This window comes from Ornithorhynchus anatinus, chromosome 9 (genome assembly GCF_004115215.2).
Source record: "Ornithorhynchus anatinus isolate Pmale09 chromosome 9, mOrnAna1.pri.v4, whole genome shotgun sequence".
NCBI classification, from domain to species: domain Eukaryota; kingdom Metazoa; phylum Chordata; class Mammalia; order Monotremata; family Ornithorhynchidae; genus Ornithorhynchus; species Ornithorhynchus anatinus.
The window spans coordinates 59,330,629-59,349,984 of record NC_041736.1 but is presented as its reverse complement, the minus strand read 5'-3'; the positions used below and the strand labels follow the sequence as shown (position 1 = coordinate 59,349,984).

Here is a 19,356-nt window from a genome sequence, read left to right as displayed (position 1 = left end):
CTCTCTCCTGACCACGGTCTCCCCTCCCCGAGAGAAGGCCCGGAGCCTGCCACACCAATTCTGCCCTTTCGGCACAACACGGTGTGGCGTAGTGGAGAGAGGGCCTGCGCGTCGGGGGGGACCTGCGTTCTAATCCTCGTTCCGCCACTCACCTGTTGTGTGACCTTGGGCGAGTCGCTTCACTGGGCCTCGCTTTCCTCTACTGCAAAATGGGGATATCCGTTCTCCCTCCTTCTTAGACTGTGAACTCCATACGGGCCCTGTCCAACCTGATTAAACTGTACCTACCCCAGTGTTTATAAGGACAGTTGCAGTTTATATATATATATATGTAGATATGTATATAATAGTATTTGACACATAGTAAGTGCTTACCAAATACCACAAAAAAAATATTCAAAAATACACTGGGGTTCTTAACGTTTGCCAAACGGCCACTCGGATGAGCCAGCAGCAGTGAGAAAGATGGTGAAGAGGGCAAAGGTCGGTGTTCTTTTAAGCACAACAGAGATCGGGTGAAAAAAAAAAAAAACCACCCACTCTGCCCAGATTCTTGAGGAATGTACAATGTATTTTTCTTTCGCCTCGACTGAACGCCGCTCTCTGGAGGTCGGCACAACTCTAGCTTTCCCAGGGCCTTAGTCGAAGGTTAACTGCGCACGGTGATGACCGGACTTTAAAACGATGCCTTCCACTTAAGACTGGAGAGTCCGGAAAAAGTTGCTTCTTGTGGCGCTGCTACTCCGAGCGCAGGAAAAGCTTTCCCGGCTTCACACCCGAAAATCAGACAGATACATCATGAGCTTTCCCTATGGAATTCTTTAGAAAGCGTTGATTCCACATTTTTTGTTTTTTATGGATAATCCCCACATCATTCATACAAATCACTCGAGAGAGCCCCTCTACGACTCCGCTCTGAAATCGAGTCTTCCGAACACGATTTGAAAAGATTCATTCTCGTGAAAGACAAGACCACTCCGAGGCAGAGTGTTTCACTGTAAACCATTTTACAATCATCTGTACCGCAAACTTTAATGCCTGTTGGAAAATGGAGCTTTTATGATTTGTTCAAGCACAGATCTGCACAGACATATATTTTCCGCTGGTAATGCGGCGATGGAATTTGTTGAGTTGGTAATGGATATTTAGTGAGTTCGGCCAAAGTGCAGTGTACTGTACTAAGCGTGTGGGAAATACAAACTGAGCGCACTCCCCTTCTACCTCCCTACTGCAGCGACTTTGCATTTCAGTCCATACTCCTCGAGGACTCGGGATACTCACCTTGCTATCTCCCAACTCCACATACCTCGTCGTGGCCAGGGAACATGTCTACCGACTCTGTTTTACTGGACTCTCCCAAGCGCTCAGTTCAGTGCTCTGCATTTAGTAAGCGCTCAATAACTGCCACTGATGTGGCTCAGTGGAAAGAGCCTGGGAGTCAGAGGCTCCCGGCTCCGTCACTTGTCTGCTGACTGACCTCGGGCGAGCCGCTTCACTTCTCTGTGCCTCAGTTACCTCATCTGTAAAATGGGGATTAAGACTGCGAGCCCCACGTGGGGCAACCCGATCAACTTGTACCTACTCCAGAGCTTTAAACGGTGCTCGGCACATAGTAAGCGCTTAACAAATACGAAAATTCTTCTCATGACCCTTATACTCTGTTGCTTCCCCTACCTGATTTTAAAACCTCCCTCCTCTGCTGGTCTGGAAATTTCTTGAGGGCGGAGATTGCGCTTACTGATTTCGTTGTATTGTCCTCTCCCCAGTGCTTAGTGTACACAGTAAGCGCTCAGTAGATACCATCGATGGACTGATTTATGAGATACGTTTCCTACTCCCAAGGGGCTTGCGCTCCAACACGCAGACACACTGACTATATTCTGGTGTCCGTCGCCAATGGGATCAGATCTCTTTTGGACTACTGGTCTTTCTGGCTAGCTGAGTGACTTAGGAGACTGTGGGGTGAGGGTCTTGGGGGGGGGGGGGGGTAAACAGCCGATCAACTCTCATGCAGATCTTGGAAACCCCAAACCGCAAACATCGGCTGATTGTCAGATATTTGAGAGTTTCGATAACACAATATGAATTTGTGGGCCCAGTTTGAACAGGACTATGGGTTCCCTACTGGTCTTTTCAGCCACCCGCACACTCGCAGGTGACCTTGACCACCAGTGCTCTCTTCTCTGACTCCAAAGGACGACTGCATCAATGAGATTTTACTGCTAAACCGTGGTTATAGTTTCACAACAATTCTTTCTTCCAGAACTCGGACTAAATATTTTCATATCGATAGAATTGGTTGAGCACCTACTAGGCATTAAGGAGGGCAAAGGAGTTGGAAAACAAGGATCCCGGCTCTTAAGGAGCTTACGCTCTAACGGGGGAGGCTGTCACAAAAATGATTTCTAGTGGTAGCCGGCTAGGGGCTTTTAGAAAGCGGTGTGGGGTTGGGAGGGCAAGTCAGCCTTCCAGTTGGGTAAGGAAACTGTACTTCAGTTACCTCATCTGAAAAATGGGTATTCAATACTTGCTCTCTCCGTTAGATTGTGAGCCCCATGTGGGACAGGAACTTTTTTTTAAAATGATATTTTTTAAGCACTTACCAGGTGCCAGGCACTTTACTAAGCACTGGGGTAGATTACAAGATCATCAGTTTGGACACGATCCATGTCCCACATGGGGCTCCCAATCTTAATCCCCATTTTACAGGGGAGGTAACTGAGGCACAGGAAAGTGAAGTGAGTTGCCCAAGGGGACAAGTGGTAGAGTCAGGATTAGAACCCAGGCCCACGCTTTACCCATCAGGCAGTGCTGCTTTCTCTGTATCTGATTTGATTGTCTCGTATCTACTCCTGTACTTACCCCAGTGCTAAGCACATGATAATAATCATCGTCATTATTACTAGGAAGGATTTTAAAAGGCAGATCTAATTTCAAATGACTGAGATGTTAGAGCTAGACCCATTTTGAGCTAATTCCAAATTATCTTACACCACAATCCACATTTGATAACCTAATAAATTCCAAATCTCTTTAAGGAGTTCAAACTGACACTTTCAAAATGACTGGGTTGCTTTCCCGGGTTTTTAAAAATTTTCTTCTAAGCATCCAAACATGAAAATTAATGCATTATGTGCAGAAGACCATTTTACCAAAAGGTATCACATGCTTTGAATGAATGCCAAAGGAATTAACAAGCAATCTCAACAAAGACAGTAAAACAATTTCAGCGGCAATTACTTTAAATGATAACATTTTCCGCTTACTTTTTTTGAATCTTATTTACGTACAGATGTTTATTGAAATTTTTGTTGCTCTGCCAGCGCTGAATAAGAAAACTGCTGGGGATTTGCCACGTATAAAATTTGCAGCCAGGATCTGGCCCAAAGAATGGTAATTCCCTAAACATATCGCCGTGCCATTAAATGAGACCCAGGCTGGAAGGGGTGGACTAGGGTCATCGTTGAGGAAAGAGTTAAATGAAGCAGCACAGGACAGTGGAAAGAGCCCAGGTCTGGGAGTCACAGGGCCTGGGTTCTAATTCCAGCTCCGTGACTTGCCCGCTGTGTGACCTTAGGCAAGTCGCTTGACTTCTCTGGGCCTCCGATCCCTCATCTGTAAAGTGGGGATTAAGGCCGTGAGTCCCATGTGGGACAGGGACTATGCCCAACCTAATTAGCTGGTATCTACCCCATAGCTTAGTACAGTGCCTGGCATGTAGTGAGCACTTAACAAATGCTCTATATAGATATATATTTTTTTCTGATTCCTCTCTTTGTAAATTTTTTTGTACTTCTGTCACCCTCCTAGGAGAGTGAGCTCCTTAAGGTCAGGGAATATCTCTTGTCTTTCTCTTGTAAGTGCTTAGTACAGTGTCTTCTGCCCACTGAGCACTCAGTAAACAGCACCACCGCAATTTATCACTTGATGACGGAACAGTGGAACTTTTCTTTTCTTCCCCCCACGGTTGGAGATAAGACTATAGTGTTGAGGCTGGGGGGCCTCAAGGGCTCGCCCCCCTGCCCGGAGAGACCCTCTAGAAACCTTCCAGGGGTGCTTTTGTGCCCATCACCACCCTTCCTCCTCTCTCCCCACTTCTCCATTCTTTCCAAGTGCCCTTGCCTCCCCTTCTTCAGACGCCACCTCTCCGCAGGGAGGCCCAAATGGGATAGGGACATGTAACTCGCTGGCCGGATGTCTGCAGTCCAAGTAAAATTTCCCAACATGCCCAGAAGAAAGGAGCGTGTGAGGGCTGCAAACTGGATACTCCTGCCTGACTCCATCGCCAGGAGGTCTTCCCGGATTGCGCCCTCTTTTTCCAGGGTCGCTCTCCCTCCTGTGCCGTCTGTGACCTTTAGACATTTGATCTTCGCCCCGTCCCCAACTCCCAGCGCTCATGTACAGATGCCTAAATTATATATTAGAGATTATTTATTCATATTCATGCCTGTCTCCCCCTTTAGACAGTAAGCTTGTCAGGGGCAGAGAACGTGGCTGCTAATTTTGTTGTACTGGACTCTCCCACGCCCTTAGAACAGACACATTCCCTGACCACAGTGAGTTTCCAATCCAGCTGCGCTCGGGGGGGAAGGGGTGGTCTATTAGTAAAATCAGCCCAACCCTCCAATATTCCCCACCCTCCGGCCTTCATCCCTCCAGACTGCTCCACGGAAAGGAATTTTGAGGGCCCTATCCATTACTGTAAGCAAACAACCTAATTGCTGACCTCTCCCTGATCAGCGGAAATAGGAATCGTAAATATTAACCTTTCTATTGGCAAAATGCTTTGTCAAACTTTTTGTGAAGAATCGAATACTTTCATTATTAAGTATTTACACTACAGTTTACATTTTCCACCTGCTTCACAATCATTTTCATGAGTAATTTGGTCTTTTAATTATGTAGCGGGCTCAGTTGATACTCCACCCGCTTCACACTGCACAGGTTGTTCGATAAAGGCTACGGCAGGGAGTCACACACACACAAACACATAGGCACAGATCGCTCTGTGCTGGAAGCAGAGATGGGGTGAGTAGACGATGTAATCAATCATATTTATTGAGCGCTTACTGTGTGTCCCTGGACTAAGCTACTGGGAGACTACAGTATAGAGTGGGTAGACATGTTCCCTACCCATGGCAAGCTTATATTCTAGAGGGGGAGACAGACATTAAAAGAAATGAATTACTGATATGTATAAAAGCACTGGGGGGGGGGGGTGAGGATCTTGGAATGAATTATGGGTGCAAATGTGGCAAGGAAGAGAGTTGAAGAAGAGGAAATGAGGGCTTAGTCGGGGAAGGCCTCTCGTAGGAGGTGTGAAGGCGGGGAGAGTGATGCTCTGTCGGATATGAAGAGGGAGGGTGTTCCAGGTCAGAGGCAGAACGTGGGCGAGAGGTTGGCGGTGAGATAGAAGAGACGGAGTTACAGAGAGAAGGTTGGCATTAGAGGAGCAAAGTGTGTGGACTGGGTTGGAATAGAAAAACGGGGGAGAGGAAGGAGGGGGCAAAGTGATCGAGTGCTTTAAAGCCGGGGGTGAGGAGTTTCTCTTCGATGCAGAGGTGGACGGGCGACCACTGGAGGTTCTTGAGGAGTGGGGAAACACGGGCTGAATGGTTTTGTAGAAGAATGATCTGGGTGGCAGAGTGAAATATGGCCTGGAGTAGGGAGAGACAGGAGGTAGGGACGCCACCAAGGAGGCTGATGTGGTATTCAAGGTGCGATAGGATGAGTGCTCGGATTGACGTGGTAACACTGTGGTTGGAGAGAAAAGGGTGGATTTTATCGACTGCTGTGAAAGTAGAACTGACAGGATTTGGCGACAGATTGTGTATGTGGTTCCAATGAGAGAGATGAGTCAAGGATAATGTCAAGATTTTGGGCTTGGGGAGACAGGGAAGATGGTGGTGCTGTCTACAGGGATGGGAAAGTCCAGGGGAGGATGGGTTTTGAGTGGGAAGATAAGGAGCTCTGTTTTAGACATGTGCGGTTTGAGAGTTTGACGGGACATCCAGGTAGAGATGTCCGGAAGGCAGGAAGAAATGCGAGAAGGAGAGAGATCAGGGCTGGAGATGTTGATTTGGGAATCATCCGCATAGAGACGGTTGTTGAAGCCATGAGAGCGAATGAGTTCTCCGAGGGAGTGGGTGTAGATGGAAAAGGAAAGGGGATCCAGAACTGAGCTCTGAGGGACCCCTACAGTTAGAGGGTGGGAGGCAGAAGAGAATGAGCTTTCAGAGAGATAAGAGAAGAACCAGGAGAGGAGAGTGTTAGTCAAGTCAAGATGAGACCACATTTCCAGGAGAAAGGGGGAGATCTAGAAGCTTACAGTCTGGAGGGGGTGACAGATAATAAAATAAATGAAAACGGGCGGAAGCGGCAGAGCGTAAGAACATGGACGTAGGGGATGTGAAGGGTAGCATCAAAAACAGAAATCACTGACGCCCACATATCCGATTCTAAACCAGGAATGCACCTCAAAAAAGGGGGAATCTTTTCCCTCCCTGGATATTCTGGGAATGATAACACATTTGTTAAGCGCTTACTTTGTGGGGGACACTGTACTAAGCACTGTACAATATAACAGAATTGGTAGACACGTTCCCTGCCCACAACGAGCTTATGGTTTAGAGGTCTGCAATTGAAAGTCCATTTTCCCTTCTAGATTACAAGACCCTCAGGGGCATGAAAAGTGTCTACTAACTCTGTTATATCGCACAATCAATCAATGTATTTACTGAGTGTTTACTGTGTGCAGGGCACCGTACTGAGCTCTTAGGAGAGTCTAGTACAGCAGAATTGGTAGACACGCTCTCTGCCTACAAGGAGTTTCCAGTCTAGAGGGGGAGACAGACGAATAAATTACATGAAAACATGAAATAATGAATACATGAATAAATGAAAGATATGGACATACGCGCAATGCTGTAGAGATTCCCATCCCTGGTTCCTCCCGCTACAATTCAGGATGCCCCGGCCAACTTGGATGGGAGTGGGGAAGAGTGGGATTAGAGGGCCTGGAAAGGAGTGGGAAACGGGAAGGAGTTTGGGGAAGCGTGGAGAAGATGATCAGGGGAATGGATGCACAGATGGACTCCGACAGAGGTGAGGAATACACTGGGGTGACGGCACGGCTCTCCCCATCTTCAAGGTCCTCCTGCAATCTCGCCTCCCCCAGGAGGCCATCCCAGATTAATTTCCCGCCTTTCCAGGAACACCTCGGCACACCTCGCGTACGCTTAGCCACCTGCGGCTCTTTGATGCACTTCGACCGACACGCTCAACTGCTTAAGTCCGTATTTATTCACCTTGCTGTCTTTCCAGTCTCCTTTCCGTCCAAGCTATAAATAATTTTTTGTCTGCTTCCCGCATTATACCACCAGCTCCTTGAGGGCCAGATCTTAGGTTCTTACCTCATCCGCCCCACCTACTCCCATCCCCAGAGGACTTCAGTACATAGTTTCAGATTCAATTACTTCCCCTACTCGTAATTTATTTCGACGCCTGGCTCTCCTATTACAACCCAGCCCGCACACTTCGCTCCTCTAACGCCAACCTACTCACTGTATCTCTATTAGAGAAGCAGCGTGGCTCTGTGGAAAGAGCCCGGGCTTTGGAGTCGGAGGGCATGGGTTTGAATCCCGGCTCTGCACCTGTCAGCTGTGTGACTGTGGGCAAGTCATTTAACTTCTCTGTGCTTCAGTTACCTCATCTGTAAAATGGGGATGAAGACCGTGAACCCCACGTGGGACAACCTGATTCCCCTGTGTCTACCCCAGCGCTTAGAACGGTGCTCTGCACATAGTAAGCGCTTAACAAATACCAACATTATTATTATTATTATCTCGTCTATCTCGTCGCTGACCCTTTCCCTTCATCCTGCCTTTGGTCTGGAACGCCCTCCCTCCTCATATCTGACAGACAATGACTCTCCCCATCTTCAGAGTCTTACCGAAGGCCCTTTCCTCCATGAGGCCTTCCCTGATTGAGCCCACATTTCCTCTTCTCCCGCTCCCTTCTGCATTGCCCTGATTTGCTCCTTTTTTTCACCCTTCCCTCAGCCCCACAGAAGTTAGGCACATAGCTGAAATTTATTTACATTATTTTCTGCCTTAATCATATTCATTGAGTGCTTATTGCACTGCACTAAACACTAGGGAGAGTACAACGGAGTTGGCGGACACGGTCCCCGTCCACAAGCTCACAGTCTAGAGGGAGAGAGAGGCGCACAGGGAATGTGTCTGATACCCTGTCATATTGTACTCTCCCAAGCGCTTAGTACAGTACTCATAAATACAACTGAGCGATTGTCTTAGTATCATTATTTGACTGAGGTGGGGTGTGGAGGGAGGGAGGAAAGCAATCAATAACAGTGCTCTGCACACGGTAAGCGCTTACTAAATACCATGGATGGATCGATAATGTCCATCTCCCCCTCTAGACTGTCAGCTCCTTGTGGGAAGGGAAGATGTCGACCAACTCATTATACCAGGCTCTCCCAAGCGCTTAGTACTCTGCACTCACGATTGGGGGTCGGACATCCCCTGGGCCTCACGTTGGGGGGTGGGCAGCGCCTGCACCTCGTGACTGGGGTGTCGGTTGTCTCCCAGGCCTTGTGACTTGGGGGTCGGGCATCGCCCCCCGGCTCCTCGTGATGGGGGAGCGTGATCCCCCTTCTGGACTACGAGACCGTTGTTGGGTAGGGGCTGTCTCTATCTGTTGCCGAACTGTACTTTCCAAGGGCTTAGTGCAGTGCTCTGCACACAGAAGACGCTCAATAAATATGATCGAATGAACGATCAGCCTGATGGGAAGCACTGCTGAAATCCCATCTCCTCCAGGAAGCCTTCCCCGATTTCCCTTTCCCCAACCCCAACTACCAATCCGCTGCACCACTTATGCGCTCACTTCAACATATCCATTTCTCCTCCTCCCTCCTCTCTGCAGGTCGCCTCAGGGTCCAGCTTACCCGCTAGACTGGGAACTCCTTAAGGACAGGCAGCTTGTCTTCAAGGTCTATTACATTCTCCCAAGCGCTTAATACAGTGCTCAGTCAATACAACCGATTGAAAAGGCTGAAGTCTCAAATTTTCCTCTGCAGAGATAACAGCGTCCGAAAAAAGAATAAATTTAAAATAAGGCCACCTCGCTCCTGGCCTCTCAGTTGAGAATCCTTTCCTCTCCAGCAGCATTCAATACGGTGCTCTCATTTAACCACTTGTGGATGCTTTCTTTCGGCTAATCGGGCTCATTTTCAACAGCTCCTTAAATTGTCATCAGGGCTGTATTCCTCCATTAACCAATTATCACAGGACGATCTATCCGTTTGGGCCGCGATGTATTTGCCGACGAGAACGAGAGTAGAGGCATTCGTAAACATCTCGGATAAATCGCTCCTTTACACTGGAGAGCGTCGAAATTAATACCGGGCCGTTAGACCACGAGAGCAACGGAGGAGAAAGAGATGAGCAAAGCCAAGGAGCGCTTCTCCGTCATGTGACGTGATTAAGAGGCTCCCACAGGGGTGAATGACCACTGGGAGAGATGTGGCCAACAGATTTTTGCGAACGTTTTAGGAGACGGCAGCCGTCGGCGTCTGCCGGGATGGCCAGCCGGACCCCTCGGCGACCTCTCTTTACGCCATCTTTGCCTTCTCTCGGAACGGCTTCCTTTAATAATGATAATAATGGTGTTTGGTGAGCGCTTCCCCCGTGTCAAGCACTGTTCTGAGCACTGGGGTAGATATAAACACCAGTTGGGACACAGTCCCTATCCCACATGGGGTTCACAGTCTTAATTCCCATTTTCTAGATGAGGTAACTGAGGTGCAGACAATAATAACGATAATAATAACGGTATCTGTTAAGCGCTTAATGTGTGCCAAGCACTCCTCTAAGAAGCAGCGTGGCTCAGTGGAAAGAGCCCGGGCTTCGGAGTCAGGGGTCATGGGTTCGACTCCCAGCTCTGCCACTTGTCAGCTGTGTGAATGTGCGCGAGTCACTTCACTTCTCTGTGCCTCAGTGACCTCATCTGTAAAATGGGGATTAATGGTGAGCCTCACGTGGGACAACCTGTATCTACCCCAGCGCTTAGAACAGTGCTCTGCACATAGTAAGCGCTTAACGAATACCAACATTATTATTAGAAGTTAATCGGGTTGGACACGGTCCCCGTCCCACGTGGGGGATCACAGTCCTAATCACCGTTTTGCAGATGAGGAAACTGACGCACAGAGAAGCCAAGTGCCTCACCCGACGTCACCCAGCAGACAAGTAGCAGAGCTGGGATTAGAACCCAGGTCCTTCTGCCCCCCAGGCTCCTGAGAATCCCCCAGGAGACGTGTGCCTCCGATTTGCGGCTAGAGGTGGAGATCCGCTTTGGAAAATCAGAGACAGCAGGAAGCGCCCCGCTTCGAATGTAAAATTAATTTCTCCCGTGCGCTGATTTGAAAGGGTATTTGATTAAAAAGCAATAAAGCGTGTTTTACGCCAAAAAACCCCCCAAGATTATGCCAGTCTGAGGCACAAAAACAGCTTTCCTCCTGATGAGTGACAACGCTCAGGGTCGTTACTTATGGGATGAAGCACTCTTGGATATTTTTCGGGTACGCTGGGGTGGTTGGGGCCGGTAGAGAGATGTTAATCAATCAATCGTTTTCATTGAGCGTGCACTGTGTGCAGCACTCGGGAATGCACACTGAATACAAAGCGCTTGGGAGGCTACAATTCTTCTTCTTCTTATGGTGTTTGTTAAGTGCCTTCTATGTGCTGAGCACTGTACTAAGCGCTGGGGTGGATACAAGCAAATCGGGTTGGACATAGTCTCTGTCCCAAATGGGGCTCACAGTCTCAATGCCCAAGACCGTGAGCCCGTCACTGGGCAGGGATCGTCTCTATCTGTGGCCGAATCGTCCATTCCAAGCGCTTAGTCCAGTGCTCTGCACATAGTAAGCACTCAATAAATACTACTGAGTGAATTTTACAGATGAGGGAACTGAGGCCCAGAGAAGTGACGCGACTTGCCCAAGCTCCCACAGCAGACAAGTGGCGGAGCCCGGGATGAGAACCCACGACCTTCTGACTCCCAGGCCCGGGCTCCTTCCACTGCGCCATGCTCCTTCTCCAATACAACAGGTGATAGACGCGTTCCCTCCCCACAAGCAGCTTCCAGTCAAGATGGACCGTCCACTCACTCATTTGTTTAATTGCATTTATTAAGCGCTTACTGTGTGCAGAGCACTGGACTAAGCGCTTGGGAAAGTACAGTACAACAATAAACAGTGGCAATCCCTGTCCACACGCAGAGCTCAGTCCTGGGGGCTTGGGACCAAACATCAGACATCAAAGGCATGTCCCCAGCCCCTGAGGAAGATAATAATGTTGGTATCTGTTAAGCGCTTACTATGTGCAGAGCACCGCTCGAAGCGCTGGGGGAGATACAGGGTCATCAGGTGGTCCCACGTGAGGCTCACAGTTCATCCCCATTTTCCAGATGAGGGAACTGAGGCCCAGAGAAGTGACCTGCCCACGGTCACACAGCTGACAAGTGGCAGAGCCGGGATCCGAACTCATGACCTCTGGCTCCCAAGCCCGGGCTCTTTCCACTGAGCCACTCTCTGAAGCAACACCACCTCCAAGAAGCTTGTCCAGATTTAACCACCTGTCTCCGCTTCTATCCCTGTCCCAGAAAGCTCACTCCAGACAGGAAATGTGTCCACCGGCTGTTGTACTATAATCTCCCAAGTGCTGCGTCCAGCGTTCTGCACACAGTAAGGGCTCAATAAATACCCCCGATTGGGTAAGACACCCTCCTCTCCCGCCCCCCGACCCGACAGGACCAGCGTCCGTCGTCGACAGCTATAACCCTCCCTGACCACCACAACTGGCAACGTCGGTAGCGGCTAGAGCCCGGGCCTGGGAGTCGGGAGGACCTGGGTTCTAATCCCGGTTCCACCCCTCGTCTGCTGTGTGATCCTGGGCAAGTCACTTCACTTCTCTCGGCCTCAGCTACCTCGGCTGGAAATCGGAGATGAAGAGTGACAGCCCCAGTGTGGGACGGGGACCGTGTCCAACCTGATTTGGCTTCATTCTACGACAGCGCTTGGAACAGTACTTGGCGCACGGTAAGCGTTTAACAAGAACCATCATCATCATCATCATCGACCCACTGGGAGCGTCTACCTGATCGTCGGTCACTGTAAAACTTCGACCCCCCGGACCGTCCCCCGACAACATCAGAACCCGCAGACCTTATCGGCGACAGGCCGCGAATCCAGAGATCCCTGTGGAAATGCAATATGTCATTTGCATAGTTAAAAGCCCTTCCAATTAACCATTTTGCCGATGGAGGTGAAAGTATTATTCATTATTTTGGATTTCTTTTCCCCCCAACTTACGTTACACCTCTGGCAGGGGAGAGGAGAAATGACTGAGACGGCACACGGTGGTTTGGAAAAGCGAAGCTCCAAAAAAACGTAGACTTGGGAGAAGCGAAGCTACGACTTTAGAAGTCACCCGACCTTACGTCTGGAGAGAAAAATCAACATCCCAATTGCGTATCGATGGACGGGAGCTGCTGGAAAGCAGAAAACGTCCAAAAGGAATCGAGAAAATGAAAAAAATTAATTACGCTTTAGATAAAAATTCAGACCGTGAACCAAATGGAATTTCTATTTCTAAATCAGTTCTAGGCAGGGGTGACAATCAGAGCTCTGTGGCAGTAATGATTCTCTGCGGTAGAAGAGAGAGATACGGGAAAACTAAAAAAGATCACAATTGGAAATGTCACCGGTTCCGCACGGCCAAGCGGACAGAGCCCGGGCCCGGGAGTCAGAAGGACTTCGGTTCTAATCCCGGCTCTGCCACTTGTCTGCTGTGTGACCCTGGGCGAGTCACTTCACTTCTCTGGGCCTCCGTTCTCTCATTTGTAAAATGGGGATGAAGACTGTGAGCCCCACGCGGGACAGGGACTGTGGCCAACCTGCTTAACTTTCACCTAACCCGGCGCTTGGCAGAGTGCCCGGCACACATTAAGCGCTTACCAAATACCACAAGAAAAGACTTTATTATCCCAAGAAACGTCACCAGGTGACAACACAAATCCCAACCTCGGTTCACCACTCCCTGGGCTGTTGGGGGTGGGGGAAGGTACTCTCCCAAGCGCTTACTACAGTGCTCTCCACAGAGTAAGCGCTCAACAAATACGACCGAACGAATGAAGGAGACCAGGTGCCTTCCGACAGTGCTTCGTCGAGTGATCTCCTGGACGTAGTAGGCACTCAATAAATGTCCGCGATTGATTTCCGCCTCAGTTGATCCGATCATCCCCATTTTACGGAGGAGAAAACTGAGGCCCAGAGAGGTTAAGCGACTTGCTCGAGGTCATCCAGCTGCCAGTGGCGGTGCCGGGATTCGAACCGGGCTCTCCTGACTATGGAATTCCCGCTGGTTGTGTCCCGCGCACCTAATACTGTGAATGACTCCAGCTGTACTGGAATATGGGAAAAGCGCAGCTGTCGCTGCTGCTGCTGCTGCGGAAACCCGTGGAAAACGACTCTTTCTGCGGGGGCGAGATCCGTGGGAATACGCCGGGAATGGGGAGCTGGAGAGCGCGGAGAGACGGCTGCGCAAAACCGGATCCGAAAGGGAATCCCGGGCACGCTGACGGCGGGATGCTGCTGCTGCTGGGAATCCCCCCGCCCTGCCGGAAGCGGGGAGGAGGGCCCGGACTCCGGCTTCGTCGATGCCCTGATGGGACTGATCGCCAGCTCGCCCCTCACCCGCTTCGGCCCTCCGCGGAGCACCCGCCCGTCTCCCTGGCCACGGGGACGGTGCCAGCTTTTGGCCGGCAGAATCCGGGCCCCTTAGCTCCGCTGTCTTTCCTAAACATTTGGCACACTGCTTCATCCGCTGGATAGGCTAAATCATCACCACCCATTGGCTGGCTCTCCACGAACACCACCGACAGACTGGCTGTCACCACACACTAGCGATCGATTGGTTCCCTATACACACCGCCCATCGATCGTCTCCCAGTACACACCGCCCACTGATCGTCTCCCGACAAACACCATCGATTGATTGGTTCTCAATAACCACCCATGCCGGATCGGTTCTTAAGAAATAACACCCAGTGATTCTCAATAAATACCACTGACCGACTCTCAATAAACGCCACCGTTTGGTTCTCAACAGATACCACTGATTCACCGGTTCTCATTAAATACTACTTATTGGTCGGTTGGGTATCGTTTCCATCTCCACCCCCACTTCTCAGTTTAGGCGTCCAAGCGAGGAAGGGCGGGGAGAGGAGGGGACTACCCATTTCTTTCCAAGAACAATCCAAGTCAGCCTCTTCGGCCCCCCCAAAGCTCCCCGGATCAGCCCCGTTCATCCCTCGGGATGTTTTTTTTTTTCCCCTCCCCGGGGCACTTGCTCCACCCACGTGAAGCAGGACGGGCAAGAGCGTCTCAAAGTCACAATCCTCTTCGTATTTCGGTGGCCAGGATCCCCAAGATCCGAAACGGCCGATCCCCTGCAGCTCTGACCTGCCCCGGCCCTGGTTGTTGTGCCTTGAGCCACTTCGACTTCATTCTCTAGTTAAAAGAAAAACAGTCATCCATCCGTCAATCAGTGGCATTTCCTGTGTGTACGGCACCATCCCGGCCGGACGTGTGGCAATTTCAAAAATCAAAGGATAAACAAAACTATAATGACTTCGTAGTCCTCAAGACGGGCCCCGGGAGGTCAGGGCAGGGCAGAAGGGGCGGCTGAAGAGCGAGATCGTCTTGCAGATGTTCAATCGGTGGGATTTACTGAACGCTGACTGTCTCTGTGGCCTGGCACCGGGGTTAAGGGGTGCTCAGCTTCTCCCCTGTCACGCAGATCCTGGGCCCAGCCAACACAGAGGCCTCGGAGTCCACGTGGGTCCAACATCCAGGCTCAAAGGAACGAGCGTCCGGGCCGGTCTGAGCCAGAGCGGATTCAGCTCGGGAATGTTCGCTCCGGGGAGGCTACTGCATTGAGGGGAGGGAGAGGAAGAGAGGAGGGGGCCCAGGGGAAGGACCTTCAGAGCCCCCATCTTCACTCTCCTTAACCACTTGGTTTCTCGCTTTTCCTTCCTGCCCCGCCTCTCCGAAGACGAGGTGGTCGACGCCAAAGTCCGTAGACCTTAAGCTCGCTGTGGGCAGGGAATAATGACTGTCTATTCTTGTACGGCGCTTTCCCAAGCGCTCGGGACACTGCTTTGCGCACGATAAGCGCGCAATACGATTGAATGCAAGAGTTCCCGAAAAAAGGCGACCGCACGACCGGGGTCGCTCGCCCCATCCGCCGGCCCGCTGGGCCTTCTCACCCAGAACCCTAGGAAGCCCCCCCACCGTGACCTGAGCAAAGCACGGCGGCGGCCTAACCCCCCGCATCTCGCCCCCGGGGGAGACGAGGCTCTAACGTGACCTCGTCTTCCCCCCCGCCCCCCGATTCCTCCAGAAACCCTCAACTCCTCGTCCGGAGCTCACGGCTCCCCAGAGGGAGTTTGGGGGTCTTAGGTTCAAGATGCGGTGGGTCTCCGGGCACACGCCGAGAGCCGGGAACACCCAAGATTCACCGACGCTGCCCACGGCTCTAGGTTGCGGCCTCGATTCTCCACACGCTCTCTCCCTTCATAGCCGCACAAGGCAAACGGGGTCTTCCCGGCATTTAAGCGGCCCCGGAGAAAGGAATTTCTGCACACGCTCACATCGTTCCCGTGTTCACGCCAAAAGGAAATGGAAGCTCAGGCGTTTCTGCTTCCCTCCGACGGGGTGAGTTTCACCAATGGCACGCTGACTTTTGAGCGGGGAACGTAATCCGGTGGCTCCTCATCGCCACCTCCGCTCCCGGGTCAGCTCCGGGCGAAGTGCCCCGGGATTGCCCGGAGACCCGGGTACCACCTCCGTAAACCCCGAAAGCCAACGACCCCCCGTGACGGTGTCCACGGAGCCAGCCCGTCGGGACTCTGAAGAGGAGATGCTCGAGCGGCCCGAGATGACCCACCGGTTTCCAAAACGCAGAGGGAGATCTGGCGTCCGTCCCTACACTGCATAAGAGCTGCCCTCGGAGACCGAACCGGGTCTCGGACCCGGCGCGGTTCACCGTGCGCTCGGCCACTCACGTACGCCCGCCTTCGTCCCTAGCCAAAAACCGGGGCGAAACGTGAGGTGGGATCATTCGCGGTCCCCCCAAGGAATGGACCGCCGATAGCCGTGTGAAAGAAGCTATTTCCGTTCTGATGGACTCTTCCCTCTCCCCTGCCCAGCTTTCCAGTTTGGGCGCCGCAGACGGCCACGAGACTCCGTATGTTCCGTTCCCATTATGCACGCCTTACCTCCCGCCTCATTTCATTGCCGCCCCTTTGTTTAATTAGCCGAATTTAGTCAGTTCACTGACCGGACGGATCCAACCGACGCATTTATTATGAGGAATCTTGCCGGTCCTTCCCCCTCCCTCCCTCGCACCCCGAGCCCCTCCCCTTCTCTGTGCTTCTGCATCCTTCTCCAGTAGGGGTTAAAAAATCTTTTTTCCTCACTGTGGGCCGGGCGGGGAGGGGGAAAAAGGAGGAGAAGTTGGGGGGGGCGGGGGAGGAGGAAGGGGGTGAAAGAGACTGGGGGGGAGGGGGACGTAGAGAGCCCGGCTGGTGGTCCGAGTGGTCTCGGCTTTGTCCGTTGGGACATTCAGGGCTTCGGGGAAGCTGGGAAGAGCCATGTAGAAGGGGTCACCTAACTGCCCCCCACCATCCATCCATCCATCCCCCTCCTCTCTCTCCCTCTCTCTCACATACACTACCCTGATATCCATCCGGCTGACTGTACCCCAACCCACCAACACACACACACATACACCGTCCCATCCTGTCTTTCCCTCCCTTCCCCCCACCCCCCAGCGAGGATGCAAAACTAGGAGGAGGAGGGGGAAGAGGGAGGAACCTCACTTCTCACGGCACCGCGTAGCAGGGCACCACGTAAAGGTGAAGGGAGCCTTCCCCGCTCCCGAGTCTCCTCCGGCCGGGGGTGCCCTCCGAGGAACGCTGGGGGCCGAGGGGGATCCCGCCCTCGGTCCCGGTAGGGAGGAGGGGGCAGATGGGTGGAGGGGGTGGGGGAAGGAGGGGGGGAGGCTCCCTCGTCGATAAATGAGCCCCAGACTGGTACAGGTCGGGAGCCCGGGTGTGCAGCCGCAGAGGCATGGCAGCAAAGGAGGAGGCAGGAGGGAGGTGGGAGAGAGCAGGCCACGTGCAAAGGAGCCAGGGAGCCCGGCCTCGTCCTTTCCCGCTCCCCTGCGGATTCCCCGGGCACCACGCCGAAGGGGGTCATCGGATCTTGGGGGTGCGGGGCACCCCGGGGGCGGACCGGTCGGGGCCGAGGGTCCCCAGAGTCCAAGGCGGGGGTCCCGCCCAAGGACCCTTTTAAGGGGGGGACCCAGCTCCGGTCCCCGGGGGTTCCCCGCGACGGGGAAGGCCCACATCGTAGAACCCCCTCTCCCGGGGTCACGTCCAGGCTCCGACCCAGGTCACCTCCAGCCGGGGCCCGGCGGGGACGGGGGGGACCCCGGCCTTCGGACCGGGGGCCGGCGGTCAGTCCGCAGCTGGAGGAGAGAAGGGGAGGGCGGCGGTGGGCTGAACCCAACTGACACTAGCACGGCTCCACGGCCAGAGCTTGGGCCCGGGCCTCGGAAGGCCACGGGTGCTAATCCGGCCTCCGCCCCTGACGCGCTGGGTGACCTTAGGCGAGTCCCTTCACTTCTCCGGGCCTCGGTTCCCTCCTCTGGAAAAGGGGGACTGAGACCTTGAGCCCCAAGGGGGGAAATCGAGCCTCAAGTTACCGCTATCGCTCTCGTCCGTCAGAGGGCAGGGACCGTCTCTGTCACCGATCTGTCCATTCCAAGCGCTCAGTCCAGTGCTCTGCACCTGGTGAGCGCTCAATAAATACTATTGAATGAATGGAGTGGGACATGGGGGGGGGGGAGGGGGCCGCGTCCCACCCCGCTGGCTGGGACTCACCCCAGCGGTCGGGCCAGGGCCTGGAGCGTACTGGGCGCTTAACCGGGCCCACGATCCTCAGCCCTCCCGGACGGGCCGGACTTGGCGTCCCCCCCACCCCCCGCCCCTCGTCCTCGTCGGCCACCCGACCCCTCCCCCCCAAAGGGGACCCCCCGAGCGTCGCGACCCACCGTGTCCGGCCCTCAGGGAGGCGGGCGATCTGTAGATGGCGATGGGCCCGGAGGGCTGCTTGGCGCCGTGGAGGTGATGGAGGTGATGCCCCCCGGGGCCGGCGGTCCCCCAGACCCCCCGGGCCAGGCCGCCGAGGGCGAGGGCCACCGTCCACAGCCAGGCCAGGCGGGGCCCGGAGCGGGAGCGGGGCGGGAAGGACCGGTCCCGGGCGGGCGGCCGCCCCATGGTGCGGGGGTCCTCGGGGCCCGGGGCTGCACGGAGGACCCCGCCTCGTCCTCACCGGCCCATCCTCGCCCTCCGGGAGGCCGGGCCGGGGTCCCCGGGCCGGGGCATAGTCCGGGAGGGGACCGCACCGGGACGGGACGAGGCGCTTCTCACGCCTCCCCGGGGACGGGGCCGGGCCGGGCGGGGGCCGGAGGGGGGCCCGGGCAACGGCCGCCGGGCATGGCGCGGGGCGGAGCGGGGGGACCCTCAGGACCGGCAGCGAGAAAAAGAAAAAGAAAAAGAAAAAGAAGAGGAGGAGGAGGAGGAGGAGGAGGAGGAGGAGGAGAGCAGCGGTGGGCCGCCCCGCATCCCCCGGCCGGTCCTGGGCTAGGCCCCGCCGGCCTCTCCCGCGCCCGACCGCACGCTGCCCGGGGGGCGGCACCGGCCGCCAGGGGGCGTGGCTTCCCCCCGAGTGGGCGTGGCCCGGGGAGGGGACCGGCCGCCCTCATCGGGGCCCCGCCCCCCGCGGCGGCGGCCAATGGCCAAGCGGTATGCAAATGCGCGGCCGGCCGGCGGCCAATGACAGGAGCCCGGGGGCGGAGCCGAGCCGTGAGTGACAGCGCGGCTGCAGGGCCCCGCCCCATATCCCCCCCCTCCCCCGCGGGCGAGAATCATCATTCCGCTCTATTGGCATTTCATTCATTCATTCGATAGTATTTCTTGAGCGCTTACTATAATAAGAATAATAATAATAATAATAACGTTGGTATTTGTTAAGCGCTCACTCTGTGCGGAGCCCTGTTCTAAGCGCTGGGGGAGATACAGGGGAATGCGGTGGTCCCACGTGGGGCTCACGGGCTTCTGCCCCATTTTACAGAGGAGGGAACTGAGGCCCAGAGCAGCGAAGTGGCTTGACCCCACAGTCACACAGCTGACGAGGGGCAGAGTCGG

At 53.8% G+C, this 19,356-nt stretch overlaps 1 protein-coding gene across 27 annotated transcripts in view; it reads right to left on the bottom strand.

Annotated features, from left to right (window-relative positions):
• Positions 1-19,356, bottom strand: part of NRXN1 (neurexin 1) — a 637,736-nt gene that overhangs the window by 169,646 nt on the left and 448,734 nt on the right. For 2 of the 27 annotated variants that reach the window (XM_029072497.2, XM_029072498.2), the window contains exon 1: positions 18,201-18,588. The exons of 23 other annotated variants lie outside the window; for them this stretch is intronic. In XM_029072497.2, the coding sequence (XP_028928330.1) occupies positions 18,201-18,426 (226 nt within the window). In that variant the 5' untranslated portion in view covers positions 18,427-18,588. Of the gene's footprint in view, positions 1-18,200; positions 18,589-19,356 lie in introns of those variants that run through there. 2 more of the 27 variants (XM_029072496.2, XM_029072495.2) reach the window with 2 other exon arrangements.